General features: G+C 45.2%; 1 protein-coding gene across 4 annotated transcripts; it reads right to left on the reverse strand.

Moving 5' to 3' along the window:
* Positions 1 to 2,585: 2,585 nt before the first annotated feature.
* Positions 2,586 to 13,080, reverse strand: LOC149091395 (SEC14 domain and spectrin repeat-containing protein 1-B). Of its 4 annotated transcripts, XM_089260133.1 has the most exons (10): positions 12,937 to 13,080; positions 10,671 to 10,897; positions 9,982 to 10,177; positions 9,800 to 9,913; positions 9,569 to 9,734; positions 7,055 to 7,813; positions 5,489 to 5,853; positions 4,901 to 5,376; positions 3,295 to 3,580; positions 2,586 to 3,201 (listed from the first exon to the last, which is right to left on the reverse strand). In XM_089260133.1, the coding sequence occupies exons 2-10, from the start codon at positions 10,835 to 10,837 to the stop codon at positions 2,629 to 2,631; spliced, it is 3,102 nt and encodes a 1,033-aa protein (XP_089116259.1). In that variant the 5' UTR covers positions 10,838 to 10,897; positions 12,937 to 13,080; the 3' UTR covers positions 2,586 to 2,628. The 4 variants fall into 4 exon arrangements, with proteins under 4 accessions (XP_089116259.1, XP_089116257.1, XP_089116258.1 ...); XM_089260131.1 differs by having other exon boundaries at positions 2,586 to 3,580; XM_089260132.1 differs by lacking the exon at positions 12,937 to 13,080 and adding an exon at positions 12,735 to 12,915 and having other exon boundaries at positions 2,586 to 3,580.
* Positions 13,081 to 15,188: the final 2,108 nt, after the last annotated feature.

The following is a 15,188-nucleotide window of genomic DNA, read 5'->3' on the forward strand; positions in this document are numbered from 1 at the left end:
TGTGCGTCAGGCTAATCATTGTTGCTGTATTGTATCTGCGAGATACCGAGATACAATCGCGCACATGAGCCAAAAATTGTTGCAGTGTCTGAAAATGTTAACCTTTTGGCTGTTGTGTGCCTTTGCCCTCCCTCTCCCTCTCTCTCTCTCTCTCACTCGCTCAATCAATTGCAACTGTTTCGGTTTGGCAGAAATTATGGCAGCTTTCATTTATTTTTGAAATATTACGCATACGCAATGTGAGCTGATGCTGCTGCTGCTGCTGCTATTGCTGCCCTGTGTGTGTGCGCCCGGCTGTGGCATTAGGTAATTTCATGTTAGTTTCATTATTTTCTTGATTTTTATGGCCAAAACATTTGAAGCGATTTCTCGCATGGGCCAATGTAAATGCTTTTAATTGTACTTTTTCTAAAAATAAACAGCCACTATAAAAATGATGCACACACACAGAGGAAGGCAGAGAGAGAGAGCGAGACAGAGAGATGCAGCAGATGCCTGGAAATGGGACGTGGCTGCCAGAATTTTTGGATGCCTGCCTGCCTGCCAGCCTGTCGCTAGCGAACTCCCCGACAAATGTCAATTTGAGCTGACAGCCCCGAAATGCTAGTCAACGAAATGATATTTATTTTCCGTGTCTTTTGCTTTTTGCAATTCGCTTGTCTCTTGATTTGACGACGGCCAACAACAATAACTAAATTAGAACACAATTTGTGCCTCAGCATCAATTTTGTATATACATATAAATATGCGAATGTGTGTGTGTTTGTTGTATTAAATATAATTTATCTAGCATTCAATGCCATTAGTTGTTAATTTATTACGAGCGTCAGAAATTCATTTACATTTCGATGCCAAATTTACATTATTCAAAAACTTTATTCGCACATTTCGATGTTGTTCTTGAATTCGACGAATTGATGAGCAAACAGATTGAAAAGAAAACGCGCGCGCCGCTTGCGCCACAACCGAACGACGCGAACTTCGAACAAGACTGAGCAGCAGCCGCCGGATCGCCACGAGATCGGGTCGATTGCCAGTGCGAGTGCGAGTGCCAAAACCGGGGGAGCCCGGCACTTAACCGATTCGCTCAGCTTTGGCGCTCTCAAATGACGCAGCTCGCATGCCGGCTGAGCTGGGCGTGAGAGAGAGAGAGAGAGAGTGAGCTTCAGAGCGGGTGCTGGCAGAGTGGGAGGCGGTGACGACATAAATAAACAAGTGCTCTTGGCATTCGTTGCCGTCGTTAATTCATGATTTCAATTTTTAATGCCCTGCGCCGGCAACAGCAACAGCAACTGCACCAACAACAACAACAATTGCAACAATGTGCTCAAGCATAGCTTGTACTTTAATAACAGACACAACCGAAGAGGCAGCAACAACAACAACAGCAACAACAACAACATCAGCAACCTGACTGCATCGTGTCTTAATAGAATGCAACAGGCGGCCGCCCGCATTCACAGCTAACCCTCTCGCCACTCACTCCCCCCGTCCTCCCCTGCCCCTTCACAGTTTTACGCTACTTGAGCGTTCAAAATGCGTGTGGCAGGCTCTGCTCGAGCAGCGCTGACCAAAGGCATGCAGCACGAGCGTGGCGGAGAGCGGGGGGGCTAGCTAGTTCGTGCCGTTCGTGTTGCTGCATCCAATCAACGTATTCTGTTATTATTTTGCAGCCTATCAACGGCACCAAAAATTGATTGAATTATACTTGGCGGCCAGCTTCGAGCAGCTAGCAATTTGATTTGATTGCTACATGGCGCTTGACTGCTGTGCATAGATGAGCCAGGGAGGGGTGGGGCAATTCATAAGAACTTTGAACTAAAACTCGCATGTGCAAAGAAGAGTCACCCTCCCTTTGTGTATATATTATTTATAATGTTTATTCTTTGATTGAGATTAATGAGACATTTGAGTAGCTGAAATACTTACACATACATATGCATGTGTGAGTGTGGGTGAGATACCCTCATGACAGTTCTCACACATTAATTAAAATCACTTAAAAAGCATTTGATAAATATTTATGAGCAGACCAGGTCGAGGCAATTGTTGTGGGCTCTCATTCAACCGCTCGAGTGCACAAGGGTTAAGCTTTGGCTTTTACAGCTGCAGCCAAAAGTTATGCAACAATAAATTACCGCTAAAATGCAAACGTATATTTGTTCAATTATCAATTCAGCTATTTCTCTGACTTATTTGTGACTAAAAAAGTGTGTTTAATAAATGCATAAAAATTCATTTATAGCTAAGAAATAAAATTATTTTCATATATATAATTTGTGTGCTATTAAATAAATTAGAAATAGAGTTGAAATTATTTTGGAATTCTCTAATTGTCGCAAGCAAAACAAACGAATGAATTAGGCTAGTTTCATAATTTAAATAAATACAACTAAAAACATGCATTTCACTTAAAAACTAATAAACACAAAGACATGCGTTTAGCTCATGCGCTGAAATAACTTAAAATTAGACATAAAATCAAATAAAATGCCAGCAAGTTCGTTTTTGGCAAGAAAAAAGAGAAAACAAACAACAAAGAAGAAAGCGAAGGCGAATGGCGCGTATTAATTAGGCGGGCTCTATTAGGGGGCTCTCGGAGAATCGCAGGAAGCTCGGGCGACTCTCTCAGAGAAATCCCTTGATCGTTTGCTTCGTTATGTTCTCGTAGTATTTGCTGCGGCGCCACGCTGCTGGCGGCGGCGTCGTCTGCTGCGCATTGTCAGCCGTGGCAGCGCACTGGGCACTCACCTCCGGCGTGACGGCCGTCGAGGCGCTGGGCAGCAGCTCGGTGCTGATGTGGGCCGCGTCCAGGCCGTAGGCCTCTAGTTCGCTGTCCGATTCGATGGGCTGGGCCAGCAGCTGCTCTTCTTCGGGCGTGGGCGTTACGCTTTGGCTGTGCAGCTCGGCCACGCCCACCACGCTATCCTGATCATCCGATTTGAGCGGCTGCTGGGCAGAGAAGTAGCTCAGCTCGGAGCTCTCAAAGGACATGTTCACCGGCGACTGCGGCAGCTCGGGTATTTCAAAGTTGCTCAGCGTCGAGTCGTCCGCCTCGTCAAAGGAGTTCTTGGCGGAGCCAATGTAGGAGCTGGTGCGGCCCGAGGCCGTTTGAAAGGAAGACGAATGCGAATTGGGCGTGAAATTGCCCTCGGAGGCCGTGGCAAAGGACTCATCTTCCGTCGAACGCGACTGCCAGTCCTGCGTGCATCGAATGGAAACCAAATGAAAGAGGCCCCAAAACAAACGTAAGCGACAGCCACATCTCACCCTCCCCTGCCCCGTGTCACTTACCTCGCTGGCCATGCCCAGCTTCTTGTGGCTGGCATTGGTGGGGAGGTCCAGCTCGGCGCCGCTGCAGTCTCGTATGACCGCATCCAATGACTCGGCCACCTCGGCAATGGCGCTCAGCTTGTGCGAGATGGCGGCACAGGCCAGGTCGTTGCTGCCCGTCGGCGTCACAGTCAACGTGGCTGGTGTTTCCGCCTGAACGGACTCGCCGCTGCCCGTGCTGCTGTTGCGTCCGCTGTCGTGCATCGGGCTCGGGCTGCTGTCCAGCGGCAGCTCATCCGGCACAACGCTGTAATCACATGAAAACAAATTGGGTTTACTCAACTGCGGCTGCTCGGCTGTCGAGTCCACTGAGGCGGTGCGCGAGTGCAGGGGCGAGGGCTCATCGGTGTCCGTGTAGTCGCTGTGCGGATATGTTTCGCTGTCGTTGCGTATGAGCGCCTTAATCTTGTCGAGGCTGTTCTGGCCAGGCTGCTCTGGCGGCCCATCTGGCTCCTCCTCCTCCTCCTCTTCTAAGGCGTCCTCCACAATGATGTCGCGCTCTATGGAAGCCTTGGCTATCTTGGTCTTAACACTTGAAGTGCTCGCCGTCTCATCGTCATCCTCCTCGTCGTCGCCCTCCTTTGGCTCATCCAGCTCCGTATCGTCGCTGCTCATGTCCGGCAGCTGGCTGCTTAGATTAATGGCATCCAGCAGCTGCGACAGCTCCTGCGTGGAGGCACTCAGCGGCTGCTCCAGGCCACCGCCGAGGTCCTCCTCCTCGCTGGCCAAGGGCGCGCCAGGCGATTCCTCGGCGGGTGGATCGTCCACGACAATTGTGGGCACCTCGTCGGCTCTGGACCTGCCAAAGATATTCCGAAATCTGGCAAACATTTCAGATTCAGTTGCTGCTTCCGCCTCTTGGCGCCGCACACAATTAAGTAGTTTGACGCAATAGCCGCACACGCGTTTGGCTCCGAGCCAGTCGGCCAAATGTCAATTGCGGCAAGTGCTCGACTATGCAGGATCACCCACCAGACAAGGGTCGATCCGTTGACGGAGGGGGGAGTGCAGTAATTGGTGTATGACACTTTTATTTTAAGCACACGACAAAAGGAAAGTTCCACTTTGACCCACTTGTTGGCACACGCACACACACAAGCACACGTTTTCTCGTTTTAGTTTTCCGTTTTCCAGTCGTTGGTTGGGACTAAAGATATCCACAGTCTATATATACTGTACGTATAGCACGATTGCCGGCTGCTTCATTCACTTGACAGCTTGACAAGTTGCCTCGCCTCGTGTATGTATGTATTTATGAGTATTCCCGACGACACTGACAAAGACGCTTCTTGTCGAGCATCAGACGCTCTGCGCTGGATCACGCACCGAAATAGACTGCTGAGGCCCGAATTCTCTATTTAGTTGGCGGCACTTTTCGCCGAGCTGATTTGTTTTAGTTTTGTCAGCTTTTATTTTGGTTTTATCTGAAGAAATTATTAGTCAGATATTTGAGTGGTTTTCGCTTCTGAGTGGTTTCTCCTCACTCTCTCTGTATCTCGCTCTCGCTGTGCACTCTCGCAGACGCCTCAGCTGGAATGGGATTGTCGAAATCTGGGAGCTCACTCACCTTTTGCCTGTGAGCGCATCCAGCACAAAGGGCTCCTTCAGCCGCTTCTTGAGCAGCCGGCCCAGGCGCACCATGCGACCCACCTCAACCAGCAGCTGCTCTCTCGCCAACAGGTGGCGCTGCAGGCGTGCGCCAAGGCCGTCGGCTGGCGAGAGCTCTGGCGAGGCTTCGGCATCGCTGCTAATGCCGCTGCTGCTGCGGTTGTGCTGCTGGCGCTGCTGCTGCAGCTGGGAGGCCAGCTCTTGGGTGAGCAGGGGGCGCAGGTCGCGCAGCTGCCTGTAGTAGGCCTCCACGCTGCGATGGAAGACCGCCGAGACGCGCAGCCGGGTCATCTGCTCCTGGGCAATGGACTGCAGACTGTGCCAGGTGCGCTGCAGCTGCAGCTGAAACTGCTCCGACTCCGGCTGCTCCAGCTTGCAGCAGAGGCGCAGCGTCTGCGCGGCCTCTAGCAGCTGGCAGCCGTAGTTGAAAATGCTCTGCAAGGGAAATGGAAGAAGGCATCAAAAGTTTGCACCAAAAAAAATTGTATCTTTTACTCCCTCTCTCTTTCTCTCTCTCGCTCTCTCACTATATTCGCTGAAAACTCACCCGTCCGGTTTCCTCAAACCCCTGCAGCTCGTCCTTCTGCAGCTGAATCTCGTGTATGTTGCAGCCAACATGGGAGTGACAGCGCAGCAGCACCGCGTACAGCTCGTTTAGCCACTGGAGAGCGCAGCGCACCTCCTGCTCGTAGCCGTGAATGTGGGTCACCTGCTCCAAGGTGAGCCGCTGCAGCGCCAGCCTCTGTCCGCACAGCTGCCGGCGCTCGCGGCTCGCGTCGATCTGTCGACGCAGCTGGGCAATGTCGTTGCTGTAGTCCAGCTGGAGGTCACGGCCCAAGGCGTCTTTCACTGGCATGGCCAACATGTCGCTCAGCTTCTCGCCCTCGCGCACAAGTTCGCGTTCGATGTTGCCTGTGTATGCATGTGTGTTGGAGTGCGTGTGTGTGAGTGGGGAAATTGTGATCAATGTTGGAATCAAACGGTTGCAAGCGCTGGTTGTAAATGCAACCAACACAATCAAACTTATTTGGGTGCGGGTAGACTTTGCTCTGTTGATAAGCATTGATGGAGTGGGGGTAGGGGCAGATATTCTAATAAGAAGAGCGTGGCTATATGCTACAAGTTCAAGTGGATGGCCCTAACTATATTATATATAAAGTAAAGGGAAAATGTTCCTTCGTGTTTGCATTAAATAGGGAAAAAACTATCGAGCCGATTTGAACAGATGGAAAAGAAAAATTCATGAGATTAATATAAAAGCTTTCCTAAAATTTCTTGATTTTTGTTTATTAGTATTAATTTTTTTATTACTATTTTTATGTATTTTTTATGTATTTTTAAAAATATTTTTCTTATTTTATTTTAATTTTTAGAAAAGAAAAATTCATAAGATTAATATAAAAGCTTTCCTAAAGTTTCTTAATTTTTTTTATTAATTTTAATTTTTTTATTATTATTTTTATGTATTTTTTATGTATTTTTAAAAATATTTTTCTTATTTTATTTTAATTTTTTATTTATATATATATATTTTTTTTAATTCATAGCAATGTTATCAAATTTTGCTTTAAATTTTGCTTGGTTATTTCTTATTGCTTATTTCTGTTTATTTATTTATTTATTTTTTTTGTATTTATATTTTATTTTTGTTTTTTTTTTTTCTTTTATTTTTAAACTATTTTATTTATTTATTGATTTTGATATAGTCTGCATACATCTATGTCTGTATAGAATATTTTGAAATACTCATTTGCTATGCGCTGCCTTATCGATATGGGTCACATGAGTGATATCTCTGTCGAAACTATGTCAAGCCAAACATTATCAAGTGAACGACAATCTCAAGATATCGCAGCTCGTCAAGTAAAATTTCCATTGAGAAAACTCTAAAGGGGCATCTAAACAGTTTGGGCTTGATGTTTCACGCTTAGGTGTAATCTTTAGCTATGTCAATCTATATGTCTGCTGGAATATCTGTAACAGCCACTCATTTACATCAAGCGCGACAATTTAGAGACTTTCACTTGGAATCTGTTGGGGCCATTAAATAGTTACGATTGCACATAAAGCGGCGGCACATAGATCGGCTCTACTATGAGACTGTGAGACTTACCCAAGAGCTGCTGACTGGTCTTCAGCTGCATGAGCATGGCCTCCGCTTGTGGGGCACTCAGCTCACTGGGCTCGGCATCGGCTGCCTGGTTGGCTATGAGCAGCTGCTCCTCGAACTGCTCCAGCAGCCGGTGGAAGCGCAGCGCCGTCATCAGCACCTTGCGGCGTCGTTCCAGGCGCTCGGCAAAGGAGCGGCACACGAACTGCATGAAGTCGCGCTGCGAGAGCAGGTCCTGGCACAGGGCGGCGTCGCGCTCCTTGGCAAACTGCTCGATCTTGTAGAGCAGCTCTGCATAGCAGCCGTAGGTGTCGCGGCACTCCAGCTCCAGTTGATCGTGCGCCGCACGCAGCGTTTCGGAGGCGCGCACATCGCTGCCGACGCTGCGCTGCCGGCTGAGCAGCTGCTCGGCCTGGTTCAGAATCCAGTTGGTGACAAAGGCCACGCCCTCGGCCAGGGTGCAAAGCTCGCGTGCCTCACGCAGCGCCCGCAGCAGCTCCAGCCAAGCGGTGCGTATGGCCGTCTGCTTCTTCTCGATCTCATTCAGCCGCAGCTCGATGCGGGCTCGCTCGCAGCTCAGGTCGGGCGGCAGCAGCGGCTTAGCAGGGCACTGACCACTGCCAGTTGCAGTTGACGATGTTGCTGCTGCTGCTGTTGTTGTTGCTGTTGTTGTGTGTGTTGAGCTGGCAGCAGCAGGTGCGGCATGTGGCGTTGCCGTTTGCGTCTCGTAAACTTCGTTAAAGCGCGCCAAGATCGCGTTACCTGCGGCAAAAAGTGAAATGGGCAAAAGGGTTCAAGTTTCAATGAAAATCTGTTTATTAGCCGTGTGTTTGTTTGCCTAGTTAACACAGCATTTCTATTTGCCTATGCCTCATGTAAAAAAAAGTGAAAAGCTGCGCTCAGATTGTCTGCGTGGCTTTTTCTTCACGCATCAGCGCAGATCTGACAAAGGCAAAAGCAAAGCAAAACACAATCAAATCATGGCTGTCTAAGTGAAGGGTCACGATACACACGAGTCGCAGTCACCCACACACGCGCCGCATTGACATGAGCATCGAGTGGTTCAGTGGTTTCTGCGGTATTCTCCATTTGTTCAGCACTCGTCGCAGACACAGCACAACAAACGAAACCCAATGCGCTGCTCAGAGGTGTGAAATGGCTGCATCGGAAGTGTTTGAAGTTTGCAAGGAGGGAATCCATTGAAATACAGATATTTACATAGACAATCTAAATATATAATAGTAATTATAGTCATCTCATACGTTCATAGTATATTAGTCGAACTATATTTAGGTCAAGCAGTCTAAAAACTTAAATGATCTTCATATCAATATACAATTTAGATTCAGCATTCAAGCTAAGCAGAAGTGAGAGAGCAAGTTCGTAACTTCAAGAAGATACATATATTAATGACAACTAAAGACATCCCTAAGAATTTGCTTAAAATATTTTAGTTAAATTAATACACAAAGGCGAAAAGACAAGAGACTGACAATAAATACAACAGAAATCTCAACTAACATCATGGCAATCAATATTCCGTATCCACACTCCACAAGTCAACGAACTTTTTTAAACAAATAACCTGATTCCTGCTAAACAAATGCTGTTGGCTTATTCCAAGCGTTACCTAATATCAAGCCAATTCGTATACAAAGTGATAGTTACTAAACATTTCATGCATCAGCTATTCCGCATAGATTGCCCCGACGAGCGGCTAGTATTAGTTACCCCAGCAAAAGATATCCATAGCTGTTCCTCCACAACTTTCATATATAATATTACCATTCGTTCTGTGCTACTCCCACTCTTACCTAACATATTTATGATAATTTTTGGGATTATATTTTCTAATTTCCAACACTTACAATAGCTTGAGTAAAACCTCGTGTGAATGCCCAAAAGAGGCTTATAAAACCGAGATCCGAAAACTGAAAACTGAAAACTGAAACAATGGAAAACTATTCAACACAATTTATCTGGATTTTCTAAGTTTTCACTTATGTGTTTATCAGATTTTTAAGAAACTTTTCAAGTTTGGGCAGTGGGAACTGAGAAAATCTACAAATGGCGCATTTAAAATGCATAAAATTATAATTACGCCTTGGCTGAAGCTTTAATTTTGGTCATATATCAAATGGCCAAGAAAACACTTTCTAGATCACGCACAATTTCAAGAGCACAGAAACCAATTTCAATGTTAATCAGTGTAATAAAAACTCAACCCACAAAGCCACAAAACAAGTTTGCCAAACATTTTCATTTCTAATTGAAACACGCACACGACTTATGCACGCAGTAGTAGTATTTGTTGTTGTTGTTGTGAATTACTTGTCACATTTTGCTGTCTGTTAACTCGTTTCGTTTCGTTTCGTTTGTCGCTGTCGTTGACGGCGACGCTGCTCATTGAAATTATGTAAATTGTTTCGCTCACCACGCAAAACGAAAGACTCAGGCAACGAACTTGCCGCGACTGCGGCTGCTGCCGCCGCCGCCGCTAAAGGCCTCTTCGCTTACCCATCTCAATCGCCGACTCAATGCTGCGCTGCACGTGCGTATGCAGCTGAGCGCACTTCTTAAGCTCGACATCCGCTTCCGCTGGCCGCAGCGACTTCAGCAGCGCCAACAGCTGCTCCATGCCGGCCAGAGTTTGCGCGTGGGTCTTGCTGAACTCGTCCACGGACTGCAGCGGGAGAGAGAGAGGGCACTGGTTAGCTGACAGTCGATTAGTGTTGGGCTGGCGCTTACCTTGCGCTGCTGCAGCCATAGATCATAATTGAATTGCAGCGTGCCGCCCAGCTCCTCGGGCAATTGGTGCAGCTCTATGAATTTGGCCAGGCGTGCCTTCGACAGCACCAGGGGCTGTGGGGCAGACAGACACGATTTGATTGTGCGGCTCATTTGCATTTGCATGGGCATGGGTGGCTTACCTCGCCTTTGGTCTGCGACTTGGCGCAAGGCTCCACGTGCTTCTCCCAGAAGCCCTCCGCTCTGACTAGATAAACATCGACGCTGATGTCGCCGCCAAAGAGCGCATAAATCTGGCGCACGTGCTGCCTGGATATGCGCGAGCTGATCTCCTGGGCGTTGACAACGACGCTCACCCCATGCTGCAAGACAGACGCGCTAGAGCGAGACAGAAAGAAACAGAGAAGAAGAGAGAGAAGGGCGTGTAGATAAGTTAACAAACTATTCACAGAAATCTCGTTTTGCTGTTGATTAACTTAAGCTGGAGCTGAATCTCTGGGCCTAATGCCAGTTGATTGATCACATCAATATCTTAGCTCATATTTAATTTGATTTCTTGTTTTTATTGTGACTCCAAAAGTTTCTCCAAGCGACTCAGTCCAAACAGCTGAGATACAAATTTAGATATTTTAGAGTGATCTATCTTTGACGTATCTCGCGAGTCAGCCTGCGGCAGGTCATTCGCTTTGATCCGACTACAAAAGGCTAAGAAGTTCTTAAAATGGCATTAGCATATCGGGGCGTGGAGCGCCCAGTGCAGAGAGCTAATGAAAAGAGTTTGATACGAGGCCTAAATCATCTGCGGGCCATTTGCATACTTGGTCTATGCTAATTAGTTCGATTAGCTTTGAGCGGCCTGTTTCGGACTCACCTGAGCGAACGCTTGAGATAGTCGAGCGTCAGTTGCAGGCAGCGGCGATTCCACAATTGTTGATCATTGAATGCATTCACAATGAATATGATTCGCCTGTCCCGATCATAGCCGCCGCACAGATAAGCGCAGCGCATCTGCAGCGCATTCAAGACGTCCTCCTCCATGAGTCGGCCGCAAAGAACTTTTTAATTGTGAGGGCTTTCAGCTTTCAGAAAACGTCATTTCTATTAACGGGCCGACCGGGCGTCCGTTCGAATAAATGAAAAACACAAATTTAGAAAGAACACAAAGAGGCAAAAACTTGTACGTATGACTATTTGTTTTTCATTGGGGCTGACTTTTCTACTTCTGCTTATGATTATTGTTGTTGTTGTTGAAAATTAATACGAGTCACAGTTAGCGCTGTTGCAGCAACTGTTGCTGCTGCTGCTGCTGCTGCACAATGCATTTCCAATGCCGTTGCCGTTGTGGAACACGTTTGACAAGTCGCAGACTGAAGACTGGAACTGCACACATGATTTTCACTATTTTCATGTTAGTTTAAGCGCTGCCAGGGCTGCCCGTTTTGCCTGCTAGCCAGTTGTTTTTTTTTTCCACTAATGGAAAATACCAATTTTCCACATACCCTGCACATTTTTAAATGCCGCCGCAAGAATTTCAGTTGACTTGAGCTGAGAGCTGGCTAAGGAATTTGCATATGCTTGACTTGAAAGGCGAGTTGCTTAGCTATCTTTAAGGAGTATTTTAGCCATATATATACCTCCTCATTCCTTATGCATATGTATATTGTTAGGGCATATACCCTACACTCTAGTTCCGCTCAACTGAAAGCAAATTCGATTCACTTTTACCTTTCGTTTCTCTCACTTCACTACTCTTACAGGGTATTTGCTAATCGCGCACTCTTGTTTAGAGCATTGCCATTTGCGTTTTTCTCTTCTTTTTTTTTTTGGAAAATTACTTGACACAAATTGTAGTCAACGGGCAGGCCGCTAAACTTTTTCTATGCCAGGCCAAACGGCAGCTGCAGTTTTGGCTTAATTTGTTGCTGACTGATAAGAGGCGTGGCACACACTCACAACACACAGACGTATACACTCCCGTAGTCTTTCACTTGTGCAGAAATCCTGTTTTCTGTTTGGCCAGCCCGTTGTCTATCTTACAGTTATGCGTTAAGTGAGTCTAAAACTTGCTCCGTTTTATGGCCAAGAATGTTCAATGCGGCCCGTGGGCAATTTGCACCAGTTGCCAACCTGTTGCCAGCAATATAATTGTCAAGAGTTTTGAGTCGACTAGCGGTTATGGCTCGCTGCTTCTTCCGCATCGAATTACAATTAACAACAACAACAACAAACCAGAGGAAAATTGCAGCAGCAGCAGCAGCGATATAAACTTCCAGCAGCAACATGAATTTCAAGTTTCAAATGTCAGATACAAATTGAATAATTTTGCAGAGGCAAAAAGTAGCAACGCGGCAAAAATTCATAAAGAGAAATAAAATACTCAAAAATAAAGAAGTAATTTAGAAAGAGCTAGACAGGCAGAGAGAGAGAGAGAGAGAGAGAGGGGCAGAGAGAGAGACGGTTAGCTAGGCCCTGCTGGGCATTTAATGCCCCGCTTTTGTTTGGGGCACACCTTAGCAGGCGGTTTTTAGGCCTTGCGGCAAGTTAAATATGCTACTAAAATAGACAGGAGAAAAAAAAAACAAAACAAACAAACAAACCGAAAAAAATAAAAACAAATGAGAAACCGTTTTGTGGCGTTTTTCAGTAACTTTGTTAAGAACTCTTTTACTTTGCTTTTATGATATGGCGATAAGATCTATGCGGGCCAAGCGAAAATGAGCGACGTCTCTGTTTGAGCTGTTAAATTAATTGAAAAGTTCAACTGGCAGCAGCAGCAACAACAACAGCAACAACAACAACAGCAACACGAAACCCATTAGCATTTCGACCAAAAAATTTGTTTTAACAGCTGACAAATGTTTTTTGTTCTGTTTGGTTTGGTTTTTTTTTTTTTTTTTTGTTTTTTTGTTTGGCTTTTGGCTTTTGGCTTCATTACAATTTTGGTGTAATTAATTATTTTGCTTTGCCTTTGGACTTTTTATGCGGCACTCAAATTGTAATTTGACATTAAATTCCAGTTAAGCGCTTTTTGCGGCACCGTTCGAGTTATTGACTTTCAAAATTGCACTTGCTCCGTCGCTGGACGGCAAACCCGTAATAAAGACCGTGCCCCCGCGCCCCCGTGCCCACAGCCGTACCCGTAACAGATCTCACTCGCTCGCTGGAGTCGTCTGTGTGCGCCGGCCAACAGCTCGCGCGCTCAACTAAAAGTTCGCTTCGTCGATTCGTAGGTTGCTTGGCGCCTGCGTCGCGCGCTTTGCAACCCGGTTTGAGTTTGAGTTTGAGTTGCAAGCGATTTGTTGGATGTCTGCTGACTGCTGGCTGCTGACTGTTGGCCCCCGGGCGTTGCGTGTCGGCTCAGCTGTTTTTCACTTGGCTCTCGCTTGCATATCAATTGGATAGTTGCTGCTGCGATTGCCCTTTTTCTTTTCTCAGTTTTTCTGTTTTTATTTTTATTGTCTGCCTGCACATAAAAACCTGTTCGCAGGTGAGTCGAAGCTGTGGTTTCTTCGCTGTCTGCTAAATTAAAAGCAAAACATGCGTTTTGTCTGCTGCAGTTGTTATCGGAGTGTGTGCAGTTGCTGAAAGTTGCTTGAGCAGGATAGATTAGCTATGAAGCTGGCTTGGAAAAGGCACTGCGAACATCTGATGAAAGCTGTTAAAGGGCAATCAGAGATTTTTATAATTAAACTACTACTATTCTTCTACTCTTTCTAATTTGATTAGTACTGCTACTATTACTACTGCTACTTCTATTAGTTCTACTGCTATTACTACTACCATGACTACTACTAATATTGCTACTGGCATTACTACTACTACTTTTGCTATTTTTATACCCTGAACCCATTGAAAATGGGAAATCAGGGTATAATGGTTTTGTTAAAAGTATGTAACAGGCAGAAGGAGGCGTGGCAGACCCCACAAAGTATATATATTCTTGATCAGGACGACAAGCTGAGTCGATTTGGCCCTGTCCGTCTGTCTGTCCGTCCGTCCGTCCGTCCGTCCGTCCCTCCGTCCGTCCGTCCGTCCGTATGTATGAACGCGTCGATTTCAGAAGATATAAGAGCTAGAGACTTCAACTTTTTTTTAAAATGTCCGTATATATCACGCGCAGATCGAGTTTATCACTAAAAAACGATAACTCATTCCGATATTTTTTTATCGATAAAAAACCTTATCGAAGATCACTTAAATAATTATATCTCCCACATCTTTCAAGCTAGAGTCTCCAAATTTAAAATGTATATTAAGATGAATTTTATACAATTTCGGTTTTTGTTAAAATTTACCCCCCACACCTAAATCCACCCCCTCACCCTCATCTTTGTAAAAGTCGTATATCAAATACTAGAGACTTGAGCTTCGGTATACACATACATTTTAACATTATGATTACGTTCTGAAAGTTTCATTACGATCGTACGTCTAGAAATTAAATTATTAAATAAGTTTTCATTATATTGCCAACACTGCAATGCAACCCAAGCGCAATCGCCTGTATATGCGAGTGTGTGTGTGTGCGTGTGTGTTTTCTAATTATTATTGAAATATCAGTTGCTTGTAGGGTTCAGGGGATCTCGTAGTCGAGCAGTCTCAACTAGAGCTTTCTTACTTGTTACTACTAATTCCGCTACTTCTATTAATACTACTACTATTGCCACTACCATTAATACTACTACTTCTGCTACTACTAATACTAATACTACTACTTTTAATATTTCTACAACTTCTACTACTACTACTACTTCTGCTACTACTAGTACTAATACTACTACTATTAATATTTCTACTTCTTCTACTACTACCTACTACTACTTCTGCTACTACGTACTACTACTTCTACTACTACTACTACTAATACTGCTACTTTTATTATTTCTACCACTTCTACTACTACTACTTCTTCTGCTAGTACTACTACTAATACTACTACTATTAATACTGCTACAACTTCTACTACTACTACTGCTTCTGCTACTACTAATACTAATACTACTACTATTAATTTTTCTACTACTTCTACTACTACCTACTACTACTTCTACTACTACCTACTACTACTTCTGCTACTACCTACTACTACTTCTACTACTATTATTCTGTACTACTACTATTACTGCTAATCTCTTTGTACTTCTTACTTATGTATATATAATAAACATATATACTTTCCCCTTTTCCTCACATTCACCATACCATCATACTAAAATTCCCAATCTCAATCTTCCATTTATCATCTCTCTTGGATGGTTAGCGTATGCAATCGTCTGTATGAACTTCACTCATCTGGCATTTCTCCCTTGTTGTTTTATTCATGCGGCCGCAAACGTGGGAACTTTTAATTGTGTTTGCGTATGGGATTCGTGGAATTCGAAGTCTTGCC

The sequence above is a fragment of the Drosophila navojoa genome, chromosome 4, assembly GCF_054131105.1.
Source record: "Drosophila navojoa isolate 15081-1374.11 chromosome 4, UAZ_NAV_1.0, whole genome shotgun sequence".
NCBI lineage: Eukaryota > Metazoa > Arthropoda > Insecta > Diptera > Drosophilidae > Drosophila > Drosophila navojoa.

Coding starts and splice junctions, on each gene's coding strand:
- LOC149091395 (XM_089260131.1), bottom strand. CDS start 10,837: ATGGAGGAGGACGTCTTGAATGCGCTGCAGATGCGCTGCGCTTATCTG. Junction 10,178..10,670: donor TATCTCAAGCGTTCGCTCAG/GTGAGTCCGAAA, acceptor GTCTCGCTCTAG/CGCGTCTGTCTTGCAGCATG. Junction 5,854..7,054: donor GACCAGTCAGCAGCTCTTGG/GTAAGTCTCACA, acceptor ATGCATACACAG/GCAACATCGAACGCGAACTT.